The 25,975-nt window shown below is 39.0% G+C and overlaps 2 protein-coding genes across 4 annotated transcripts in view; one reads left to right on the top strand and one right to left on the bottom strand.

Moving 5' to 3' along the window:
- The window catches only part of COL28A1 (collagen type XXVIII alpha 1 chain), a 182,114-nt gene that overhangs the window by 24,006 nt on the left and 132,133 nt on the right, over window positions 1-25,975 (top strand). For all 3 annotated transcript variants that reach the window (XM_043462670.1, XM_043462669.1, XM_043462671.1), the window contains 5 exons: window positions 2,136-2,180; window positions 4,688-4,732; window positions 5,764-5,817; window positions 22,930-22,998; window positions 24,997-25,065. In XM_043462670.1, the coding sequence (XP_043318605.1) occupies window positions 2,136-2,180; window positions 4,688-4,732; window positions 5,764-5,817; window positions 22,930-22,998; window positions 24,997-25,065 (282 nt within the window). The remainder of the gene's footprint in view (window positions 1-2,135; window positions 2,181-4,687; window positions 4,733-5,763; window positions 5,818-22,929; window positions 22,999-24,996; window positions 25,066-25,975) is intronic.
- LOC122438127 (ubiquitin-conjugating enzyme E2 D3-like) lies at window positions 13,738-14,312 on the bottom strand. Its single transcript, XM_043462677.1, has one exon. The coding sequence runs from the start codon at window positions 14,295-14,297 to the stop codon at window positions 13,854-13,856; it is 444 nt and encodes a 147-aa protein (XP_043318612.1). The 5' UTR covers window positions 14,298-14,312; the 3' UTR covers window positions 13,738-13,853.

Below are 25,975 nucleotides of genomic sequence, written 5' to 3'. Positions count from 1 at the left end.
ACCCTATAGCTAACAAATCTGTCTGGACAAATGGAATGTGAGTTTTTAGCCAAAAGGATTTTGAGTGTATTTACAGTACTTTTCTGTTTTATATTTTGGTGGTTGACTCATTTTATTTCCACTCATATTTATTTCCACACATTTTACTCCACAACAATAAATTAATTGCTTTCTAATTGATTCTACAAGAGTGATTTTCCATTTGCATTGAGAAATGAATGTTCAGCTTGTTTTCAGGGAAAGCTCAGTTTTTCCTGGGTCAGGCTGACTCACAATATGATGGGGAGAGAGGACAGATTGCTTCTGAATAGAGGCATAGTTGGATCTAAAACTGTACCTCCCTCTTGCCTGCTGCAGATGCCAGCAATATCCCAGGCAGAACCCCAGGCAGAAGTGTCAGGTTAGTGCAGAGTAACTTGCAGACCATGGCAACATGCCCTGTTCAGCTCTGGGTGGTTGAGGAAGAACACGGACTTGGGTGTCTAACAGACTCAAGATTGTGGTCATGGACAAGCTGCTTAATCTGTCTGAGCCTCATTTTCCTTGTGGTGAATGGAGACATACATGCCTTGCAAGGCTGTTGTGGGGATCAGTAATAATATCAAGACATTTTGGCACACACTCTGCATCCATAATTGGTGGTCACAATTATCATTTCCCTTCTTAGAGCAAAGTGTGGTCGGCAGGTTGGCTATCAGCCTGCAAACTGTTGCTATTTTGTGATGAGCTGAAGCTTGCGGCAGAATATAAATCCACTGTATCACTAAACATCCTGTTTAGTTTAGCTGACATTTTCATAGCAAGATTTTCTTAATGAAGGAAGCAGGGCAGTGACGTTCATGCTAGCATAAGTTGCTTACATCATCGTGTATTAGCAGTTCAAGACGCATGCTCTAGAGCAGCATAGAGATAATAAAACAGCAGCAGAAATAGAAACTAGTAGTGAGGGCACTGGATTAGGAGTGCCCTAATGTCCATTGGCTGGCATGAACATTGATGTAAATCATTTAACCTCCCCAACAGAACTGCCTTCTCTTAAAAATATGAATTTCTTGGAGGCTCAGAATAAATAAATATATATGTGAACACGCTTTGAAAATTCTCACTTTAAAACTAGTTTTTCTAATTGACTTTGTTACTTTTAAATTCTAATTATTAAAAGTCTTAGAAGTCTGTTATAATGGATTAGTATTCAGAGGCCCCAGTTCTCATTCTATCTGAGCAAGTTACATTTAAATCACAAATTTTCATTCTGTGAGACTGGGCTAATACTATCTACCTCAGACATGATTTACATTATTAAATGATTAAAGATTTACATCAGTGATTTAAATGATTTACATCAATGTCAGATTAACTAAGATAATGTCTGTAAAATAACGCTAATAGTAAACAGTAAAGCATCATTTAAATGTTAATTTTTTTCCCCATTAATATTCCAGGAAAGGCGGGACCATAGGCTGAGGTGAGGGAAAGTATATAGCACCTTGACTCTTCTTTACTAGCTCAATGATGGAGTGAAGTTATCTTATTAAGCTTAAGTTTCCTCATGTATAAAATAAGATGAAAGTGAAGAGGATTAGGAGGTATAAACTGCCAGTTATAAAATAAATAAGTCACATGGATGTAATATCTAGCATAGGGAATATAGATGGTATGTAACCTACAAAAATGTTGAGTCATTATCTTGTACACTTGAAACTAATATTGCAAGTCAACTATATGTCAATAAAAAAAGACATCTAACGATCAAATTGCAAAAAAAAAAAAAAAAAGAATGGCAAAACTGACCTCATTGGACTGTAATGTGGATTCAATTAAATCACATATATGCAAAGGGCATATAATATATCGTAGATGCTTATAAAGCCTTAGTTTTTTTCCTCTTAATTTCATCCATCTCTCAAAAATGTGAAGCCTCATTAGGTGGTATTACTAATTTGATTCTGTCAAGTTAGGAATGACTCAAGGATAAAATTTTTCAGAGTTCAATGCCCAAACAACCCACAGTATTGAGGATAAAATTGTGTTTAATTCATCAGACTGCTCATGTCATAAGATTCTGCTGGGAATCTTATAAAAAGAATCCTAACACTGAATGACCGTCTTCTTTATCTTGTGTATTTATTTTTTAGGGTGAACGTGGAGAATGTGGTAAACCTGGAATAAAGGGGGACAAAGTAAGGAACATGCTTTTAAAATGTTAACAGCTGTGATCTCTTTGGGGCTGAGTTTTGTTAAGAGGAAATCTTGGGAAGCATGTTGCTCTCACTACTGGAATTAGAGCCACCCATTCAATTTTCACATCTGTGAAACATGAAGCAGAAAACAAAGCCACCCCTAACTTTAGTTAATGGAGCCCCCCCATGCCTCTGCCGCACCCTAACCTTTGAGACCAGGCCCACCAAACGTTATGGTGAAAGAAGAACTTAACTGGCAAAGTCAGTTCAAGATCCAATTGGGTCAAAGTGGAATAGTTTTCCAGATGTAAATTAAACCCTGAGAACAAGCACCTTCCAAAACAGAATGAAGAACTCTATGAAATAAGTTAATGAACTACTTTTCAATAATATGGAAGAACTAGACATAGATAGGGGTTTGAAACTGAAAATACAGCCAACCACAGATAACTGAGTAGTTATTTACCTTTCATTAGAAAATAAATGTGAATAAAGTATGTAAACTGGAGACAGTATTAAAATGTTAAGGAGTTCTTTAATGGACCAGAAATACTTAGAGAGTGTATTTTAAACATGATAAAGGATCCAAAAAAGTACAGAGTGAAAGTAAATAGTTTTCATTATAGTTAAGAACTCTTAACAGCATGCCACCAACATAATAAAGTGTTTCAAAATCCATCTTTTAATTATGGGAAGAGTCAAGGAGAGAAAACGAGGCAGAAGGTAAGCAGAAAAGGAGAAAGTAGTGACCCTGGCCTATGTAACTAAACACTTTAAATAGCTTGAGACTTTCTGAAAGCTTTTAAACTACTGTAGAGTTAAAGGACCAGGTGAATCTGAAAAATGTAGGCTTGGTAATTATCTTTGGGAAAAATGAAGGGTGTGATAATGAATGGATTCTTCCCAGAGAATAACTGAAAACGGGAGATGGACATGGACTTGAAAATACTGAAGAAGGGACACATAGAACAAAAATGAAAGTCAAATAATAATTGGAAAAACTATGTGAAATAAAAATGGCTGACAAAGATTTAAAATAGTTCATTGACCAAGATGCCAGGGATTATTAAATGCCCTATTATTTTCAGTGCTAAAAAGAAAGAAAAGTACTGACAATTATAAATGTAAGGTGAGATTGATTGCATAATGTATTCCAATATCAGAGATGGAAAAATCTGAAAAAAGGCATGTCTAAAGTCAAAGAAATATAGTGTCATTGACATGATGAGTTCATGTAAGTTTACATGTAAAATGTACAAAGAACAAGAGAAAATATAAATGGGTAAGAAATGAACACATAAGCAGTCAGAGAAGTAAAATTTAAAACATTAAAATATTTTAGCAATAAAATATTAAAAATATAAAATAATATATAATACTCAGTATTGATAGGGATTCTATAAAATGAAGATGTACTCTCTCTACTCAGGAGGTGAGAATGGAAATCTGAACACACTTTATGCAGGAAACATTCCTTTATCGCTCCATATGTGGAGAGACAAAAGAAAGTGAGAGGGAGTCTTAAATGTGCTTACAGGCTCTGTGCTAATCATCATCTTCTAGGAAATTATCCTTAGGGATAAATCAGAAGTTGAACAAAGACTTATACACAAAGATATTCACTATAATATTGCTAACAATAGAAATCATCGGAAACAACTTAAATGTCAAAACCAGGGAAATGAGTCATTATAATTATGATAGATTCACATTTTTAGATATTATTCACTTTACTAAGAGTTTTTAATGACATGCAAAATATTTTTGATAGAATGGAAGACCAGATAAGTAGGACACAAAATTGGATATACATTTTGGTCAAATTATTTAAAGAAAAAAAATCTATTGGGAACAATATTGTATGAAAATAAGCCTAAAATGTTAACAGCAGTTGCCTCTGTGTGATTGTTGTCCATTAATTTACTTTTTTCTATAGTTGTCAAGGTATAACTATTATAAATAGGTTACATTTTGGTAATCAAAAAAAAGTAGAAATCTGAGAAAGAGAGACTAGATTATACTTTCATAAAAAGAAACTTTAAAGGGCTTCCTAGTTAACAAACATATTGAAGTATTTTGTTAGAAAACTATTGAGTACAAACTATTTTGCCAAGTTCCATGTCCTGAAGATGGGAAAGAGAGTGATGTATACATTGTGGAAACTCACTTAACTGATATTGCCTTGTTGGAAGAATACAGTATTCCACAAACTATACTGGTTTCTAAGAATTCTTAAGAAATATATTTTAAAAATTCTGATCAAAATGTCAAATATATATAGGCAAAGACTTAATCCAAAATTGTAGTTTCATGGAGTTTGTTACTAAAGGAAAGCTGGAACCCAAGGTGGCTTGTTAATAAGGATCATTTTGTTAACAATGATTCTGATGTTTGGATAATCTGGGAAGATTGGCCATTACTGAGAATAAAGTCCCTTCTGTGCCACCTAAGATCACTGCAAACTAAATAGATATTTAGAGTATCTTACTACTAATTTTATTTCACAGGGATCCCCAGGGCCAAACGGACCAAAGGGACCCAGAGGAATTCAGGTAAGGGAGTGAAAACCAAATCTAAGTCTGTATTAGAATCACCTAGGAAGCTTTTAAAACCCCTTTGCCCACTTGTACCCTCTACCAATTCAGTCAGAAGATTCCCAGGTAATCACAGTGTGAAACAAAGTTCGAAAACTGATGCTCTAATATTTTGAATAACTAATATAGGCTCCTTCAAGATAGTTACCAGCAAGTGAGTCTACTTAGTGAGTAGCTAAAGAATAAAAGCTAAAAAAATAAAATAAAATTAGAGTCTAGGAAGATAAAAGCATAATGTCAAAGCCGTTGAAAACAGAATGTACCTATGTTTGCACTGCTGCTGGAAAAGCTGTGCATTTTATCTAAATTACAGCATTTGTATTCCATCATAAGTAGTCACTGCTCAGTAATATGCAATGATTCTTTAAGGCATTTATTTTAGACTTCTCCCAGAGATTCCAGAAAGTGATTTGAATCAGTTTTTTTCCAGTCTGGGGACTTGCCTTGTCTAAACTTGTAATGGGAGGAGTGTGTGCATGTGTGAAGTGCTAATTTCAGCATTTCAAAAAGTCTACTGAAAATTATACCTTTACCCCAATTTCCTAGAGGGCATCTTGTTAACCATCATCTTCTTTGTTCTGGTCTGGAATTGTGTCAGGGCAGGGCAGTAACTGATTATTATCAAAGGGTCATTGGACACTCCAATTTTCAGTTATATGCCTTGGATATTAATACATATTTTAAAAAGTTGTTGTTTAATCAAAATCTTTCCAGAAAGTGGTCCAGCACAGGAATAATGTTGGAAGCACAGGTTTAGAAAATGAACAGCTCATCAATAAATGTTCGCTCTCAGCTTTAGGTACTATTTTAGAAGCTGTGTGTTTGACACGGAATTTTATCTCATCCCGTTTCTCCATTGTGTAACCTTCACTTAACTCTGAGTCAGTCTGGATATCTAACTCCAGGATCTCTAGGGACCCTCATGAATGATTCATTCCTCGTTGGCCTTTTGTAGGCAGAACTAATTCTTGGTTTTCACCCTGGAGCAGGGCATTGCTGGACCTCCTGGGGATCCAGGCCCGAAGGGATTTCAAGGCAATAAGGTAATCATACCCGTCCGTTATAGACAGGCAGAGTGCCTTTCCCCTATTGACCAATGGTGATACATGTTTTTATTAAGCAGGAGTCTGTGGATTCTTTGAGGATGAATCTTTGGGAAAATATAATAATCTGCAGGTGTTACACACAGAATCAGGTTTAAGTCTATGTAGGAAGCTAGTGTCATAGTTTTTCATTTATTATTATTATATGACTCAAAGGGGCATTATTAAATGTAAGCCATTATCCAGAATTTCTGCAGTGTTTCCATCTTACTCCTGCCTTTTAGTCATTTTATGACTCACTAGAAACTGAAAAGTAGTAATAAATAACACAATTCAAATCACTCTATTGGCCACAGATAATGTCAACTCAGTATACAACTGAAAAGTGAAGGGGATTATAACTTTCATATCAACAAAAATTAAGCTTTTTAATTGAAAGAGTATAACCCTGTGGCTCAGATGGTAAAGAATCTGCCTGCAATGCAGGGTTCAATCCCTGGGTTGGAATTGAAGGGAATGGCTACCCACTCCTCCGTGGACAGAGGAGCCTGGTGGGCTACAGTCCATGGGGTTGCAAAGAGTTGGACATGACTGAGCGACCAACACTTTGAATCTCAACTCTCAGTATCAGCCTTGTAATGTCATTCCATAGATAACCAGACAAGACAGCCAGGGTGGGGCTGAATAAAAGTCAGATAGAACCAAAAGACGAGATAGAAAGAATCTTTAAAAGACCAGTTTATAAGATCCTGTTTTCCAATGAGAGTGGCCATTAATTCACAGAAAACAGGCGTTTTAGTGCCTTTTTAACTCTTCTCAATGCTTAGAAAATTTCACAGATACAATAAATACCCAGCTAACATTTTGAGTTAGTGACTGGAGATCCGTAGAATTTGTGGTAGTAATAAGAGCAGACGACACTGTCTCCAGAGGACCCTAGGTAAAGCCAGTCTTTTAAGGGTACTCTAAAATTTAAGTCGTGGGGAGCCGATGGGCTACGTGAGTGTCCTTTTTTCAGAGAGAGGTAAGGGAAGGACACACATAGCATTTTTAATGAGATAATGACAATGCGTGATTTCCCAGGGCAGTTTCAATTGGCAAATTAAAACAGAATGAGCTTCTCAGCGGGGGGGAAACTGTCTTTTCCAGTCCTTGCCTAGGATTAATTCTCTCTGGGGCAAAGAAATGGCTCTTTTGAGTACTGAGTAGAAGGTTTTTACAAAATTGCTTTGGCCATAGGTAAAAATTCTGCAGCCAGAAAAAATATATATATATATTTTGACATCCATAGTTATTTCTTGGATTCTTTGGTCACCTAAGATGATAATTTTCACCCGTTCATGAAAAGAGGCTTAAAATCAGGTATCAGATTTGAAGCTTGCAACAGTGATAGAATTATAGATATTTTGAGTCACGAGGGATATTAGAGATCATAGCAGCTCAAAGTTGTCTTTTGGAAAATGAGAAATGAAGTCTGGAAGTCAGGGCATCTGTGGAGATGCTGGGCCGGGAGCCGGACATGCAACTTCAGGAGATGGTAGATGGCAGTTCACGTAATAACGTGATTGCTTGATCATGTCTCTTCATGTCTCATACAATTACTACTTAGAGTTTTCTTTTAAAATGAGTTTATTTCCACAGAATGTAGATTTTAATTCTAACAAGGCATTAATTCTTAGAAAGAAAATATAATGAGTCAAGTATTTTGAGGCAGGCTGTAGTTTTCTGACATGATAACACTTCATTCTTGACTTTCACAACATCGCCATAAGAGGAGTCATTTTTCCAAAAGTAGCTGAGGACTTCAACTTTTCAAGGGTCTCTCTTTTAAAAATTTCTTTTTTCCCCCCAAAATTGTGGTGGACATTTAATGTAAAATTATCACAGGTTTAAAATCACAAACTTCACTGCCAATTGAAAAGATGTCAATATCTAGAGAATACTGGGGGTTGTTGGAAGGGAGCAAGATGGGAGTGAGCTTCTCGTTTTTCTCCTAGTTATATTTTTGGCTAGGGTCACAGATATAATGGTTTCTTGACTCTTACCTGGAGACTATTAGCAATTTCTACTCCTCTTTCGATTTGTCAACCAGAGATGCATGCATATTCATTAACTGTCTTAGGCTTTATACATTTATTCTTGTCTTAAAAGTCAGATTTCAGGGAGTGATTTCATCTTGCATCCCAGAATGTACTTCTAAATCTTAAAAACTGGACAAACTATTTTTTTTCCCAATTTGGAAACAATGTGTGACATTTCTTTTCATCCATTACCATTTTATTACAAAATGGTTTTATGAAATTGCTATTGCAATTTGTGCCCCCCCCCCCCAAATCTCTAAAATGCAGTAATTCTGTATTTTCCAGTGGACACAGGGATGACTGTTACTGTGAAGTTTCTATAATTATAGCATTATGGAGTATATATTTACTATGTGCAGATGCAGTTCTAAATGCCCATTTAACAACACCGCCTTCTGAGGCATGACCTAGTCTCACCCCTACAGTACAGAGTAGGCTACTATGGCACAGAGAGTATAGGCAGTGAAGGGACAGAAGCAGGATACCAACCCAGTCAATCTGCTCTTAATCCCCGTATTTTATATTTATTATATCTCCTTAGGAAAGCCGCTGAATCTCCTAGATAGCCAACCTGAGATAAATGTCTTTCTTTTGGACAGCATGGAAATCGCATGTCTCCCCTTCTAGCATACACTGGCTGGAAACAATAGTCTGTTGGGGCTTCCTTAGTAGCTCAGTCAGTAAAGAATCTGCCTGCAGTTCAGGAGACCTGGGTTTGATCCCTGGATCAGGAAGATCCCCTGGAGAAGGAAACAGCAACCCATTCCAGTACACTTGTCTGAAAAATCCCATGGACAGAGGAGCCTGGAGGGCTACAGTCAGACATGACTTGGTGCCTAAACCACCACACCACAAAAGTCTGTTGAGAGTACATTTCTTCTTGGTTATAATGTTCATCTGAAAATGCAAGGAAAGAAGGAAAGGACTCTCATGGGAAAAAGAAACCAGTAATGTGCGTTTTCAAATATTTTGTCTCTTACGAGACCTTAAAATAGAAACCTTTGGACTTGTAACATTTGCAAAGATTCCATGGGAGTTTCTAGATGAGGCCTGTCTATGAATGTGAAATTATGAATAGTCTCTCTCATGAATGACAATCCTGTTCTGTTGCTCCAGTGGTTGGCTTTTCTTCATCAAAGCCTTTGCACAAAAGGTGGCCAAAGAATAAAAGGTAAAAATAGCATGTGTGAAATCAAAGAAAAATGTGATTCTGGCCCTGTTTCATACATCATTTCTGTCATTAATAGTTTCCATATGTAAAGTACCTCCTATTCTGCCCTAAATGACCTTGTTACCTTAGAAACAACACATAGATGTTTCTCAGAATGAAGCCTTAGGCCACCTAAGGCAATGGCACCCCACTCCAGTACTCTTGCTTAGAAAATCCCATGGACAGAGGAGCCTGGTAGGCTGCAGTCCATGGGGTCACTACGAGTCGGACATGACTGAGCGACTTCACTTTCATCCTCTCCCAGACATGAGATGAGGGTCAAGAGTGGTATTTATAAGAAGAACATCCCATCAGTCTCTAAAATCAATTAGAACTATCATCACACAAGTGTCTGAGAAGCCATATCCTTAGGCCCAAACTGACACTGTGCTCTTTCTCTGTAAAAACTGAAGGCCTCCGAACCCTATGCCACCTCCCAAGGGCTGTTGTGGTGGGTCAGGCAGCCACTCCATCTGGTCATAGAGTGGGCCTTCCAATTACAAGAAAAAATGGCTCAAGGCTGGCAGGCCTTTCAAATCACAGAGAACAAGTAACCAAAATTAGTTGGGAACAAATAAACATAGTAGAATGCTGGGTGTGCCAAGCCCACATTGGGTAATTTTTGCCATTTCTTGATGCCCTTCTGAGGTTTTTTCTGAAGGATGTTTTCATCTCAAATCTCACCCAAATCTGCTCTTTCCAAGAAGACCCTCTTTGTGCTCTGGGAGGAGGGACTGCTTGCTCACTGTGGTCTGAGCAAGAAATAGCTTGTGACTTGCTGAAATATCCTAGCATGAGAGATCAGTGCTAGGGCCAGAAGGGCTTTAGGAATTATCCCTGATGTATTCCCCATGTCAAAGTAGCACATGCTAATCCTCAAACAATTTAAAACTGCTGTGATATTTATATTATATATTGATTTCTTTCAATAGATGAATTGCCTCCCTTCTTGTAACTTCTTCCATTGTTCTCCTTGAGGCTGTTCATACATTTTTCTTTAGGGATTCCCCCGACCCCCTCCTCCCACACAAATATCTTCTTGTGTGGTACTCAAGTGTAAGAAACTCAAAGTACTCTTTATGTTCACTTTAGCTTCTGAGCTGTTACAAAAACTCAGAGGCAGTGCCAGTCTGGTCCAGTTTAATGAATGGATATGGTCAGAGTAAATAATCTCTGGTGAATCAAACATCCATCTATGCACCCAAAATAAACAACAGACTTAGTATTAATGAATAAGTGAGATTTAGGTTTTAGCGGAATTGAGGGCAAATGGAGCATTTAGCCCACTGTACATAATTCTTGGACAGCCTACTCCTCCTTATCTACCTCTGTCATGGTTCCATCTCATTTTTTGAGGTTCCCAAGCACAACAGATACTTTTTTAAGTAGTTGGTGTTCTTATAAGGAAATTAAGTAAATGAAAGCTAAATGTACAGATCTTGAAATTAAAATTGTAAAGCTAGTAAACATCCCTACACAACAACCCGTTTTCTTCAAAATGATCTATGAAAAGAGGTTAGTTTTTAAAACAGAAGTGGTTATCTTGACACAGCTACTAGGAATGCGCATGTACCTTGTAGCTGAGAGAGTACTAATCAGGTTTCTTTATAGCTTTCGGGCACTATATCTTTAAACATGGTCAGTCTTCTTTCAGATATGAACCACTGGCAGAAGAATTAGACAGATGTGTACAGGTCCACTATTGTTTTGAAAAATCCAAAGCAGAAAATCTAGAGACAACAGTTCAGGAGTCCCACTATCATATCTGAGAGAGAAAAAAATTATATCTATACTCATGTTTAAGATAAGCAGAAAATAAGCATATGTTGAATGAAAGTGAGGAAGTGGTCTTACATGGAATGAGCTGTCAACAGTATCACACTGCAGACTGGTCAAACAGGTAGGACCCATGGAGTCACTTAGATTGTCGATTTTCAGGGTTTTGGAAGTGTTTCAGAGATTGGGGGAAGGGCGGTGACAAGGGATTGTAGAGGAATCAGAGAGAAGGGTGCAAAAGTCAGGAATTTTGACCATTCTTCCAAGATATTAGGATAATAGAAACAGGACAGTGTTAACCCATCAAAAGCTTCTTGTGCATCCAATAACCTGATACCTTATTTATAATTCCACTTACTTCTGAGACAGGCATGGAATGTAATCTTTTCTTCCCCCACAGTTTCAGATATATAAACTTAGACTCTTATGTTTTTTATAATGTCACTATTTTCACTAGAACATATATATCATAAATGATGATTTGTTGTTGTTGTTTAGTCGTTAAGTTGTGTCCAACTCTGTGACCCCATGGACTGCAGCACACCAGGCTCCTCTGTCCATGGGATTTCCCAGGCAAGAATACCAGAATGGGTTGCCATTTCATTCTCCAGGGGATCTTGACAACCTAGAGATTGAACCCATGTCTCCTACATTAGCCACTGAGCCACCAGGGAAGCCCCGTGAAGATTTAGTAATTTTAAAAAAACATTCTGGGACTTCCCTGGGGGGACCAGTGGTTAAGACTCTACACTCCCACTGCACGGGGTGAAGGTTTGATCCCTGGTCAGAGAAGTAGGATCCCTCATGCCCTGCAGCAAGACCAAAACCAAAAATTCTTACTTTTGCCTTTACAGTATTAATATTTAAATACTTGTTTTGACTTAAAGTTAGCTTAGTAGCTTTAGTAGATCAACCTACTGAACATCACTAATATTTCAGCTACGGTTTGGAAATAGTTCAAATACCACAAATATGAACAACTATGAAGAAGCTGAAACTTTCTCCTCACACTAGAACTTTGGGCAGTTTTATTTCGGCTCTCACGCCACTCAAAGGCCTAAAAATACCCTAACGTCATGATATTGCTTTCAACCACTGAAAAATGATGATTTCTAATAGGATATAATTCTTTATAACTTGATGGGAAGGAAATCAGGTGAAACATGTAGACCTCAACAGTTGCCAGCAGAGAATAATTAACCAAACAGAAAATGCTTTTTTAAATCCACAGATCTCTTAATAACAGAATGACTACATTTTTGGCTTCATGTAAATAAAGTATTTTAAGCCCAAGGTACTCAAACATGTCAGCTTTTCCAGTTGTCCAAAACCAATAATGGGCCTTCAGGTTCTCCTGGCAGGCTCACACCTTTGAACAAAGTTGTGACTGCTTGGTGCATACCAGTGTAAAGAGAAGAATCACTTTACAGTTTTAATGACAAGTATCATCTAATGGGTCATCAGAGCCGAGCTGCCAAACTGTGTGACTGTCTTTTTCTTCAGGGATGTCAAACTCTAAATACTATTCCTGTCCGGGCCCTAATTAAAGGGGAAGAATCGTTAGTAATCCAGGGATACTTGTTGTGGAAAGGGCTTTGACCTATATGCCTCTCTGCCCACCAGGATTCTAAATGAACATATTAACTCATTTGACGTGAGACAACTGATACTGACAACTTCAAGTGGCTGCCAGAACATGTGGTGTGTCAGCCATTGGCTTCAAGACATGATTTTCCTCCCCAAATATCTGACGCATATGGTCCTCAGCAGATGGGGTGTGCCGCGTGTGTGTGTGTGATGTGCGCATGTGTGTGCCGAGGCTGCCAAGATGCAAGCTGTGATGGATCAAGGAAGCGAAATGCTGCCCACGTTGCCCATAAAAGGGTGCTGAGTCTAACCCACATGCCCAGTCAGGTGGGGCACTAATGTGGGACAGATTCAGTTACTGCAATGTCTTCAGAAGGATGTCAGAGGTTGTTTTTTTTTTTTTAATTATATCAGCGTTCTTAATTAATTCAAGTAAGTTTGAATTATCAGCAACATTGCAGCAGGGAAAATCAAGTTTATTCTAAGAGTGAGCTTTTTTAAAATTATGGTAAAATATATATACTATTTATCATTTTAACCATTCATAAGCATACAATTCAGTGGTATCAGATACATTCACAGTGTTTAGCTGTCATCACTTTACAAAACTTTTTCATCATTTTATTTATTTTTGACAACTTGCATCATTTATTCAGTGCTATATTAAACAGTGTATCGGAAAATAGATTAACTAATAGCTCCAAGCCTCCTAACAATTTAAATGAAAATTACAAAATGTTTTGAGACCCTATTTTGGAATACAAAGGGTGTTTGACTTCCAATTTCCATTCTCTGTAGAGCAAGAACACGTCATTCCTTTATTGACATGCATAAAACACACCACATTTTCTGCTCTGCTGATGCTATAAATTCAATACCAATTCTCCAGCCACATCAGTTATGAGCATAAAGTATATCATGTAACCTCAAATCTCTAACAGTGGAAGGCTTAAACAAGAATGGATGCTGCTAGAATAATGCTGCTTCCTTTGATGTGACAACTTAGCATCCATCTCCCTCCCTCTCAGATGATTCTTCAGCATGTTAGAGTAGTGAAGAATGGTTTTAGTCTCATAACCAAGCTAGAGTGAAGACATTGGCCACATAATACACATGCTCCATTTTTTAAAAAAATTCTGAATCTTGGGCAACTGTTCTCTTGTAGCTACTTTACGGTTTGTAAAAGCAGTTATTGTCCAAAGCTGGAAGAACTGAGGTCTTCTCAGATGAGCATGTGAATGAATGGAGGGAGGTAAACAAAAAATAAAATTAAAAAAGATGAGGTCTGATAGGGGAGCAGCCGGATAAGAAAATAAAAAAGGGAACAGTAATTTAAAGTTTATTCCAGCTATAATGCAGGTTATTCTGACTTAAAGGTAGCATCACATGGCATACTTCTGAGTCCATTCCCGAGATATTCTGTTGTACTTATCTCTGTCTGTTTTATAGATCCGTGCAATCTCTGGCACTAGGGGGTCATCTGGGTTTGGATCACATAGCAGTGAACAAATGGATAAAAGAACTTTAGAAATAGTTAAAGCAGGAGACCACTGTGATCTTAGAATATCGAGACAAATGCTGCCATTACTGTTAATATTTGGATGATAAATTCTTGTTGTAAATGCAACCTTAGGTGGGTTGAAGGGGTAGTCTGTAGGAAAATGAATTGTCAAAAAGAACACACCGCCTTGATATGGGCTGTCATTAGGTCCCATAACTGTGGCTTGCCAATGAAACATATCATCCCCAACTGGACCTGCAGAACATTGTGCTGGAGGGTCACGGGCCAAATCACCAAGTTCCTTATTAATCCGTTTCAGCGCCATAGTCTGTGCTTTTCGTCTGGCTCCTCACTATCTTGGTGTGTGCTCGAAGGTCCGGCCAAAACTCTTTGATTATCCCGGCGGCTGGGAATGATTGTCCCTTCGTCTCATACCAGCTCTGCCAGACACAGGCGCAGAGGGGCCGGGGCCTCCCTCACGCGGTGGCCTCCGCCTCCTCCCTGCGGCAGCTTGTGCCTCCCCGGCCCTACGGGGCTCACGCCTTTTTCATCATTTTAATATAAACATTGTACTCTTTCAACAATAACTCTTGTCACTTTCCTCTGCCCCCAGTCTCCAAAAGTAAGTTTTTAGGAAACATATCACACTGTAATGAACCTGTCATCTCTCTGTAAATTGATGTCCTTCTCGGATTTATGGAGAGGGTTCACCCTGAGTAGTTTCTAGCAGCTCATTTTGTGCTGGAGGAGTCCTAAGAGTGTCCACCAAAGCTGAGATTCTTAAAAGCTCTACTGATGGAGTGTGGAGCAGTCCCTCCTTTTAGGGAAAATGACACACAATTCTTTAGATTTTACCATATATAATGAAATGCGACTTTCCTAGTAGATTGAAACATATGAATCATCCTTTTGGTAAGTCAAACATAGTTGCATATTGTCAGTGTCATGTGATTTAACCTAGTAGCAATTAAGAAAAGGAGCTGAGTTACTAAAATCTGCTACAGTGCTATGGTTTTCATCACATTCTCCACCATTTCTTCATTATTATGGGGTTTTTTTCTTTTTTGAAAAGCATAAGTAGGTGGGGAATATGGACAGTGGTCTTTTTTCTTATCCAAATAGATATTATTCAAAAAAGATTGCAACTGGAGATTTTAAATAATCATGGTCCAAATTCAGTGCAGTTGGTTAACAAGTGGTTTGTATGTAGAGTTACACTGTGTGATCATAGTATTGCCAAATATAATTTAGATGATTATAATTCTATAATTTATAATTCTATAATCTATAATTCTATAATTATAGATTCTATTAATAATAATTATATTATTATATAATATATAATAGTATAATTATATTATTACTACTAATAATAATTCTATTATTATAATTCTATAATAATCTATAATTCTATAATCTATAATTCTAAAGTTCTATAATTTAGAACTTTACCACTGATTCAGTGACAACACTAATCCAAGTCAACTTTATGTGCCTGAAGTGGCATATATGTTAGCTTGTAAAAGTTCACTTTCTCTTGGCTTATTTTTATTCCAGATTCTTTGTCTTCATATGATGAATCTTCACCTATGGGGAGATTGTAACTATCTGACTTGTGTGTTTTTCATACTAAAAAAAGATATAAATTTAGTCTGCAATCAAATGATTTTTTTAAATTACTTTAGGAATTGAGAAGCCCTAAGAGGCTCTTTTGCATGGTGGTTATTAGCACCGGCTCTAAAGCTAGACTGCTGGGCTTCAGACACAGCCCTAATTTGTGTTAGCTCTGTGAGCTGGGGAACTTACTTTTCCTCCTCATGCCTCAGTTTTCTCATTCACATAATGGGTCAATAGTAGAGTTGTTCTGAGTATCACATGAGTTAATACACGAGAAGCACTTAGAACAGTGCCTGTTACATAGTAAGTGCCATATGCATTGGCAATAATGAAGCAGCTAAGTATTTTGACAACCTTTTTTTCCTTAATGTAGAACAGAGCTGGCCTGGTACATTTTCTAAAAATAAGCCTCTTATTAAATAACACTTCTCTGAAAGAAAAATTAGGAACTAAAAATAGGGCTTGATTTAACAAGATCTGATAAATGTTAGTTTCCTGTCTCCACCATTCCCCTGCTTTTCCTTCCTTTCAAAAAAAGGGCTTTTCTTGATTTTTCTCCGAAGCCTTTTAATATAGTAATCACATCATTGAGCTTCAGCTAAGACTGAATTTTGTGCACGCATGCATGCTAAGTGCCTCAGTCATATCCAACTCTTTGTGATCCTACGGACTTTAGCCTGCCAGGCTCCTCTGTCCATGGGCTTCTCCAGGCAAGAATACTGGAGTAGGTTGCCATGCCTGCCTCCAGGGGATCTTCCCCACTCAGGGATCAAACTGACATCTCTTACATTTCCTCCATTAGCAGGCAGGTTCTTTACCACTAGCGCCACCTGGGAAGCCCATTTTGTGTATACTTGAACCATTTTGCACCTTACAAAATACTCATTCATCATTTCCTTCCACTGGGAAAGTTTGAGAATACTTGTCACAAGACTTAAGGTATTAAAGTTGGTGTTATCCATACCTGGGAAATGATAAAAAGAAGTTGCTAAATATCTGTCTAATGTTAAGAGTCCAAGGTATGACTAAATGATCCATAATTGTATTGTTTTAGAAAAGGTAAAGTTCTTTTCTTAAAAAATCCAGTCTTGGACAACCACTCATTATATTTATTATTTTAGGGATACGAAAGATGTTGACTTTGGTTAGAGCCAGTGCCAGGAATAAGGAGTGCTGGATTTCTGAGCTGAATCTTCCATACAGTGTAACCTTATACCATCTATTGGGGTTTCATTATGACTTCAACTGAAAAAAATGATTAACTGTGTCTGGGTAAGTTTGCAGGAGAAACTGTGATAAGGACTTGATATCATTATGTAATGTATGCACAGTTGCTCTTAGCTGAAAATCTAAGTAAACCAGTGGGAATGCCACAGGAACGATTCCAAACCCCTAACTCCCCCTGCCTAGACCAAGTTTCTTGCTTTGTTCACCCCTAGCAGCTGGCACAATACCTGCTCTTTAGTTGCTGTTCAGTAAATGTGTGAGGCCTGGATGGTTGAGTAGATAATATCAATTAGGCAAACACTAAGAACGGAAAGCTGAGCAAAATCGTGACACCTTCCTCACAGTCTATGGGAAGACATATTAACACATGTAAAAATGCAAAGCTGCAACTGCAATGAATGCTCAAAAAAAGGAGAAATGATGCTATCAGTGTTTCTAGAATAGGGATTTCACTTGACCAGAGAGGGCCTCCCTGAAGCCATGCTGCTTAAAATAATATCTGAGGGATTAGTAAAGACTAACTAGGAAAAGAGAGAGGTAACCACATCCCAGATAGAGACAATAGCACATGCAAAGGTCCTGGGGCAGCAGAGAGCACAGCAAATACAGGGAACTGAACAAAGGCCAATGATGCCTGGGTGGCTAGTGAAAGGTTTTGCTCACCACAGCACCACACCATGCAGGGGCTCACAAGCCTTGGAAGGAGCTCTGTCCTTACCCTAAGAGCAGAGGGAAAAGGCTTGAAGGGTTTTACTCTGATTACTGTTAGAAGATTGCTCTGGCAGCAATAAATTAGGGTGGGAGAATAAATTAGAGTGTGCAAGAATGGATGCATGTAGAGTATTAACTTTGCTGTAGTCTGAGCAGGAGATGATATTAATTTGGAGTAGACTAGAGAGGCATGGTAAAGGACACAGAGGTGGGGGATTTGAGAGTTAGGAGAATATTGCTAGGTATTGATGTACTGCATACGATGGGTAAGGAAGTTAGAGATGTGAAGAATGACTCATAGGCTCTCACTTGACACATGGAGGGGCCTTGGTGCCCTTCCCTGAGATAGAGAATGCTGAAAGATGATCAGGTTTGCAAGTGGAAGATTATCACTTTATCTCTGGAAACAATGAGTTCCTTTTGAAATTCTCTTTTACCTGACTTCTTTTATACTGGCTTTGTCAGCAAACACCACCCCCCACCCAATTTTTCTTGACCACCATCTTCCATAGATCCCCAGAAGACACTGTCTTCTTTCACTCCCACCTGACTTAAGTGTTAGTACTCTCCATGGTTCTGACCTGAGCCTCCAGCCTCTTTAATCACTCTAAATCTGTGCTGTTCGGGAAAGGAAAGGTGGGATGAATAGATAGAGTAGCACTGAAACATATATTGCCATATATAAAACTGATAGCTGGTAGGAATCTGCTGTATGATGTAGGCAGCTCAAACCCAATGCTCTGTGAATACCTAGAGGGGTGGGATGAGCTGGGAGGTGGGAGAAATTTTCAAGAGGGAGGGGACACATATATGCCTATGGCTGATTCGTGTTGATGTATGGCAGAAACCAACACAATATTGTAAAGCAATTATCCTCCAGGCAGGCAGGCTAAGTCACTTCAGTTGTGTCTGACTCTGTGAGACCCCATGGACTGTAGTTCTCTGTCCATGGGATTCTCCAGGCAAGAATACTAGAGGTGGGTGCCATGCCCCCTCCTCTAGGGGATCTTCCTCCAGTGAAAAATAAATTAAAAATATGGAGTAGCCACACATGACTTCTGAGCACTTGAAATGTGGCTAGTCCGAACTGAGATGTGTTGTAAGTATTAAATACGCATAGGATTTTGAAGACACCACATTAAAAATAATGAAAAATAAAATCATTACTAAGAGTTTTGTATTGCTTATGCTGAAATGATAATATTTTTGATGCACTGGGTTAAGTAAAATCTATTATTACTTTCTGGAAAATTAAAAATTATAAATGTGTTTCTTTGTATATTTTTCGTGGCTCTGCACAGCGATCCTACTGTTACTTTCATTCCTGTCTGCATGAGCCCACTGAATTGCTTACTGTCCCCAGAACATTTCACATCATACTCTCTCCTTTTCCCTGGAACTTTGTCCCCTTTTCCTACCAGATTAGATATGAGTCATACTTTTTGTTTTTGTTCAGAGCAAATATCTTCACTACTGGATAAAACTTTCCCAATTCCTTAAGGTAGAATTAAACATTTCTGCCTTAGAGTCTTGTGTGCTGTGCTAATACCTTTGTTATAGCTAATTCACATGTTTGTATTTTGTTTTATATTCATTTCTCTCTCCAGCCAGATTGTAAGTGTCTGCAAAGTACAGGTGCAACCTGATTTATGTCTATAATTATGTAAGGGGGTACTGGGTACCAGGCTGGTGCTCAGTGAAAGTCTAGTGAGTAAAAATTGCTCTACACATGTTATACAGCCAACCATGTGACTGGTTATGACTCAGACATTTTAAGATGCTATTTAGAATCCTTTCAACAATGCGGCAGGGTCAATATGCTGCTGCTACTGCTGCTGCTAAGTCGCTTCAGTCGTGTCCGACTCTGTGCGACCCCATAGACAGCCCACCAGGCTCCCCCATCCCTAGGATTCTCCAGGCAAGAACACTGGAGTGGGTTGCCATTTCCTTCTCCAATGCAGGGTAAATATAATGACCCTCATTTTGCATATGGGGATCTTGCAAAAGCTCAAACTGTTTATAAATTATAGAACCAGAATTCAACTAGACTGACTGAAAGAAAAAGACATGTTTTCCCCCTGTGATACCATGCATATTTAAAAAATGAATTGAAAAATAGAGATGATATTCCTACATCATAAAATGGGGGAAAAATACCAATTTCCTAAGATGTTTAGAAGATTAAGTCAGATAATCTATACAAAGTTAGGGCAGTACTACTTGAAAATAGTAGGTTTTATTAAACTCTGACCTTCTTCCATCTTGAGGTCCATAGTATCAGTTCAGTTCAGTTCGGTTACTCAGTTGTGTCCAACTCTTTGTGATCCCATGGACTGCAACACGCCAGGCCTCCCTGTCTATCACCAACTCCCAGAGCTTACTCAAATTCATGTCCATTGAGTCGGTGATGCCATCCAAACATTTCATCCTCTGTCATCCCCTTCTCCTCCCTCCCTCAATCTTGCCCAGCATCACAGTCTTTTCCAATGGGTCAGTTCTTCTCATCAGGTGGCCAAAGTATTGGAGTTTCAGCTTCAACATCAGTCCTTCCAATGAATATTCAGGACTGATTTCCTTTAGGATGGACTGGTTGGATCTCCTTGCAGTCCAAGGGACTCTCAAGAGTCTTCTCCAACACCGCAGTTCAAAAGCATCAATTCTTCGGCACTCATCTTTCTTCACAGTCCAACTCTCACATCCATACATGACCCCTCGAAAAACCATAGCCTTGACTAGATGGACCTTTGTTGGTAAAGTAATGTCTCTGCTTTTTAACCAACCTATGTTGTCTAGATTGGTTATAACTTTTCTTCCAAGGAGCAAGTGTCTTTAATTTCATGGCTGCAGTCACCATCTGTGGTGATTTTGGAGCCCCCCAAAATAAGGTTTCTCACTGTTTCTATTGTTTCCCCATCTATTTGCCATGAAGTGAGGGGACCCGATGCCATGATCTTAGTTTTCTGAATGTTGAGTTTTAAGCCAACTTTTTCATTCTCCTCTTTCACTTTCATCAAGAGGCTCTTTAGTTCTTCGCTTTCTGCAATAATTGTGGTGTCATCTGCATATCTGAGGTTATTGATATTTCTCCCAGCAATCTTGATTCCAGCTTGTGCTTCATCCAGCTTGGCATTTCTCATGATGTACTCTGCATATAAGTTAAATAAGCAGGGTGACAATATACAGCCTTGACATACTCCTTTTCCTATTTGGAACCAGTCGGTTGTTCCATGTCCAGTTCTAACTGTTGCTTCTTGACCTGCATACAGATTTCTCAGGAGGCAGGTCAGGTGGTCTGGTATTCCCATCTCTTTAAGAAGTTTTTTTACAGTTTGTTGTGATCCACATGGTCAAAGGCTTTGACATAGTCAATAAAGCAGAAGTAGATGTTTTTCTGGAACTCTCTTGCTTTTTCAATAATCCAATGGATGTTGGCAATTTGAACTCTGATCCTCTGCCTTTTCTAAATTCAGCTTGAACATTTGAACCATTTATGATTCACAAACTGTTAAAACCTGGCTTGGAGAATTTTGAGCATTACTTTGCTAGCGTGTGAGATGAGTGCAATTGTGTGGTAGTTTGAGCACTCTTTAGCATTGCCTTATTTTGGGATTGGAATGAAAACTGACCTTTTCCAGTCCTGTGGCCACTGCTGAGTTTTCCCAATTTGCTGGCATACTGAGGGCAGCACTTTCACAGCATCATCTTTTAGGATTTGAAATAGCTCAACTGGAATTCCATCACCTCCACTAGCTTTGTTTGTAGTGATGCTTTATAAGGCCAACTTGACTTTGCATTCCAGGATGTCTGGTTCCAGGTGAGTGATCACACCATCATGGTTATCTGGGTCATGAAGATCTTTTTTATATAGTTCTTCCATGTATTCTTGCTACCTCTTCTTAATATCTTCTGCTTTTGTTGACAGCAAGATCAAGTATTAGGAATTCTGAGTATCAGTTGACTACCTTGTTTCTTGCGGCTGGTATAAAATTTAAAGTTGATCTCATGAAATGTCTAGGAGTCAGATTCTCATAAGCAACCACAGATCTCCCCACTGTGCTCTCTGTTGCTTTCTGGCTGGCATCTGAACATATCAACTCCCTGAGAATGAGAATAAGACTTCATAATTCAACTCATGTTGGTGTCAATAAAAAAAAGACACATTATTTTGTTAAACAGAAGAAATTAGCATTATAAAAAAGAAGTGGCGATCCATAGCCACTCTCCTTTTCTCTGTCAACATGACAGGACCAGAAGCCTGAAAGATCTGAAGACCCATATCCCTGTGGGTGATACTGAGGTGTGAGTTTGTGCCAGATAATCCCTCTGGGACTCAGCTTCCTCACTGGTGAAATGCGGGAGTTTGAGTGCCGCGGTCACGTTTAGTTCTATAACACCCAAGCTCCATGATGGGCCTGCCACCTCATAGACCGTATTAACTGAACTGCTTCTGCTATCGAGTAACAAATATCCTGACTAATAGCAGCTCAAATCGTAAGAATGCTTCTTGTTGAGTAAACAGAGTGTTTGAAGGTAGGTAGTGCAGGACCGGATCAGGAGTTCAGAGACGTTGTCCAGAAGCCAGGCTCTTCTAAACTTTTTCTGCCTCACCCTCATCAACCATTGGCATTCGTCTGGGAGACTGGTGCCTCATGGTTACAAGACAAGCTATTACATCTCCAAGGAAAAGAAGCAGAAGCAAAATTTCCCTTTGCATCCCATCAGGTCCCCACATCTCATTTCTCAGAACTGAGCCAAAGGATTAACGTAGACTCATCATTGGCAATGAGAAAGAAGAGTCTACCCTATTTTAGACTGATTATCATTCATTTTACACCTCCCAGGGTGAAGAATACCTGCCCACTGACCTGAACAGATCAGATTCATAACAGTAGGGAAGAGAGAAGGGAGAGGATGGTCACTGGGTAGGAAACAAATGTGTCTGACAGAAGCACTTAATAAAGATGTTCTGAACAAATGAATGAGGGCCAAATTATGACTTTTCACAGATCCTAAAAACTTTTGTGCTTCTGGGCATTTTCCTTCATAAAAATGTTTAAAATTACAGATTTCAACTGAGTTGGTATGAAGAAAATGTGGTCCAGACTGGATTCACTATTATAATCAATATTAAGTTTTTTAAAGAAAAATTCTGATTTTAAAAATTTAAATGGAGACATTTTCATGAACCCTAGATACTGGGTCTACTGTGCCTCATGGCTAATTCCATCCTGGGTCTGTACTGTCTGTCCAACTGGATGGTAAACACTTGAGGGTGGAGACCTTGAGACTGTGTGTTAGGTTGTATTGATGCCCTCAAAGCCTCTATCACATCACTGTACATCCAAGAACTGCCCAACAAATATGATGGAGTTGACCTAACATATCACTGTTTCTTCCTCCAGGGTGAACCTGGCCCTCCTGGTCCCTATGGTCCTCCAGGAGCCCCTGGTATTGGACAGCAAGGTGTTAAGGTAAGAGTACTTGTCTCTTTGCCCACTGATGATTTCTGAATTTATTGTAAGGCTGGGAGAACTGTGACTTGAACTCTGCTCAGTCTTACCCTCAGAGACACAAGGAGTCTGCCTGTAGGTGAGTTACTTACAGTCTGGATGCTTGGACACTTGCAATGCCCTAGTTGGGGCCAGTTGCCCCAAGAATAATCTATGTATTTTTTGATTGTTTGGAATGAAAATTATTCTTGGTTCCAAATACCCAACCTCTCGCCAATGTACATCTGGTTCTATTGAGTTTTCATGGACTCTAAATGTTATCACGCAAAAATGTCATTAGGATGTGAAATACCTTAACACATCAACTATCACCTGTTCACATCAAATAAGCATAGGGGGGCAGAAGTTGGAAGAACCCTGACAGTGAATAAGTAAATGCTGACAGGTTTGTTGGAAACTCAGCCAGTTCAGTTCAGTCGCTCAGTCATGTCTGACTCTTTGCGACCCCATGAATCACAGCACGCCAGGCCTCCTTGTCCATCACCAACTCCCGGAGTTCACTCAAATTCATGCCCATCGAGTCGGTGATGCCATCCAGCCATCTCATCCTCTGTTGTCCCCTTCTCCTCCTGCCCCCAATCCCTCCCAGCATTAGGCTCTTTTCCAATGAGTCAACTCTTCGCATGAGGTGGCCAAAGTACTGGAGTTTCAGCTTCAGCATCAGTCCTTCCAATGAACACCCAGGACTCATCTCCTTTAGGATGGACTGGTTGGATCTCCTTGCAGTCCAAGGGACTCTCAAGAGTCTTCTCCAACACCACAGTTCAAAAGCATCAGTTTTTCAGTGCTCAGCTTTCTTCACAGTCCAACTCTCACATCCATACCTGACCACTGGAAAAACCATAGCCTTGACCAGATGGACCTTTGTTGGCAAAGTAATGTCTCTGCTTTTTAATATGCTATCAAGGTTGGTCATAACTTTCCTTCCAAGGAGTAAGTGTCTTTTAATTTCATGTTGTTGGAAACTAGGAAGGGCTGAATCTTCCCGATCCAAGGATTGAGTTCGTGTCTCTTACGTTTCCTGCATTGGCAGGTGGGTTCTTTACCACTAGCGCCACCTGGGAAGCCCAGAAAGGACTGAAACACCCAACACTCTGGGGTGCTCTGCATCATGCAGGATGTACTAGGGCAAAAGTGCTTATTTTAAATAGCCTTTCTATGTCACTGGGACAATAAGACTTCAACGTGGGGCTAAAACAGAGAGCAGTACAAAAGAGTGCACTTCAAATGTAAGCAGGTGTCACCATGGATGGCATTTAGACAATAAGCACATTGAGACTCCAGGGAATGAGGAGTTCATACTGGCAGAGTTACTGGAGAAGGGTTCTGAAGGAGATGAAAGGTGAAACATGAGTGGTGAGGTGGAATGGAACAGGCCAGGGCGGGGGTGGGGGATGGGAGGCACCCCAGGACCGTGGCGAGGGGGCAGGGAACAGCACAAGCATTGTCAGTTGGTCTTCTCAGTAATCAGAATTAGTTGCACAGTCTGTCCTGCCAATTGCTAATCATTTCTGAAAACTAAAATTGCATTTGTATAGGAAGGAATGAGGAACATTTGGGGGTAATTTGTTCACTTAAATTCAAGGTGTTTTTCAGGCTCTGGTGTTTAGTCAGAGTCGTGTCCGACTCTGCGACCCCATGGATGGTAGCCCACCAGGCTTTTCTGTCCATGGAATTCTCCAGGCAAGAATATTGGAGTGGGTTGCCATTTCCTTCTCCAGGAGATCTTCCCAACTCAGGGATCTAACCCATGTCTCCTGAATTGACAGGTGGATTCTTTACCTCTGAGCCACCAGGGAAGCCCTTTCCTCTTTTAGATTTTTTTTTTTTTATCTTTAGGAATTTGAAAAGTTTGACATTTTTTCTGTTTATCTTTGTTGAAATCTCCAGAGTACTTTGTGCTATGTGTGTTCTTTATTTAAAAACTCAAGCTTGCATTCAACTATTTCTTCCTTGTAGGGGCAGAGAGGCCAGGAAGGAAGAATTGGGCCTCCAGGACCTACTGGTGTTGGTGAACCTGGCCAGACAGTGAGTAGCAAAAAATTCTAGGTGGAATTAAAAGGATAAATTCTTATGTGCTCCTTTGGGTTAGACTATTGTTAAACTAAGCTATCTTTATCTTTTTGAACAATAAAAGTCAATAAATATATAAAGGTCAGATCCAAATGTTAGATAGGATATGTACATAGGCTCTCTCTTAGTATAATCTCTTATGAAATTAATCAGCTTGTCCATGAAGAAAAGTGTTCTCATATGTCAAAATTTTCTCCTCCTAGGAGATAGGAGATCTAGATTCAGACTTAATACCTATAATTTGTAATTGACTTTCCTATAATCATGAGAAAAATCACTGAGAATAATCCCCCAATCCTGAGTGTACTCTAAAGTTAGAATTAATAATGGTAGACAGGTGTGCTATTTGCAGCTTCTACTTTATGTAGCTTTGATATTCACTGTTGTTGGAAAGGAAAAAATTTTCTATCAAAAGAGAGTTGGAGAGAAAATGAGTAAAACATGACTTCTGGAATAAGAAGGTTTTTAACTTTTCAAGTCATCATTATCCTTCTGGAAAAGAACAGTAGCTGACTTGCTGGTCTAGACAACCGACTGAATAGTTGGTCTCTCAATTGGGTTTTGTAGTTCCTCACACGTACATATTAAGACAAATATGTGCTTCCTTGCTATACTCTGGGAATGAAATGGCAGCATACTATTTGAGGGTTAGACTTTTCACCAATGTCTGAAAACACAGATTCAAAAAATAGAACATCAAATAGAGGAAAAGTATACTGGTTTAATTAGCTGCTGTTTCCACTAACTAGATAGTACTCTTAAAACTTAGCTACTGAGAAAGAAGAATATGAGTTCCCTGCAGACACTGCTCATTCTACACTAGAGGAGACTGCAAACCTGGAAAAGCAAAATGACATCAGCTAGA

This window comes from Cervus canadensis, chromosome 3 (genome assembly GCF_019320065.1).
Source record: "Cervus canadensis isolate Bull #8, Minnesota chromosome 3, ASM1932006v1, whole genome shotgun sequence".
NCBI classification, from domain to species: domain Eukaryota; kingdom Metazoa; phylum Chordata; class Mammalia; order Artiodactyla; family Cervidae; genus Cervus; species Cervus canadensis.
Note: the sequence above shows the minus strand (reverse complement) of the source record. Positions and strands in the feature narration are given on the sequence as shown.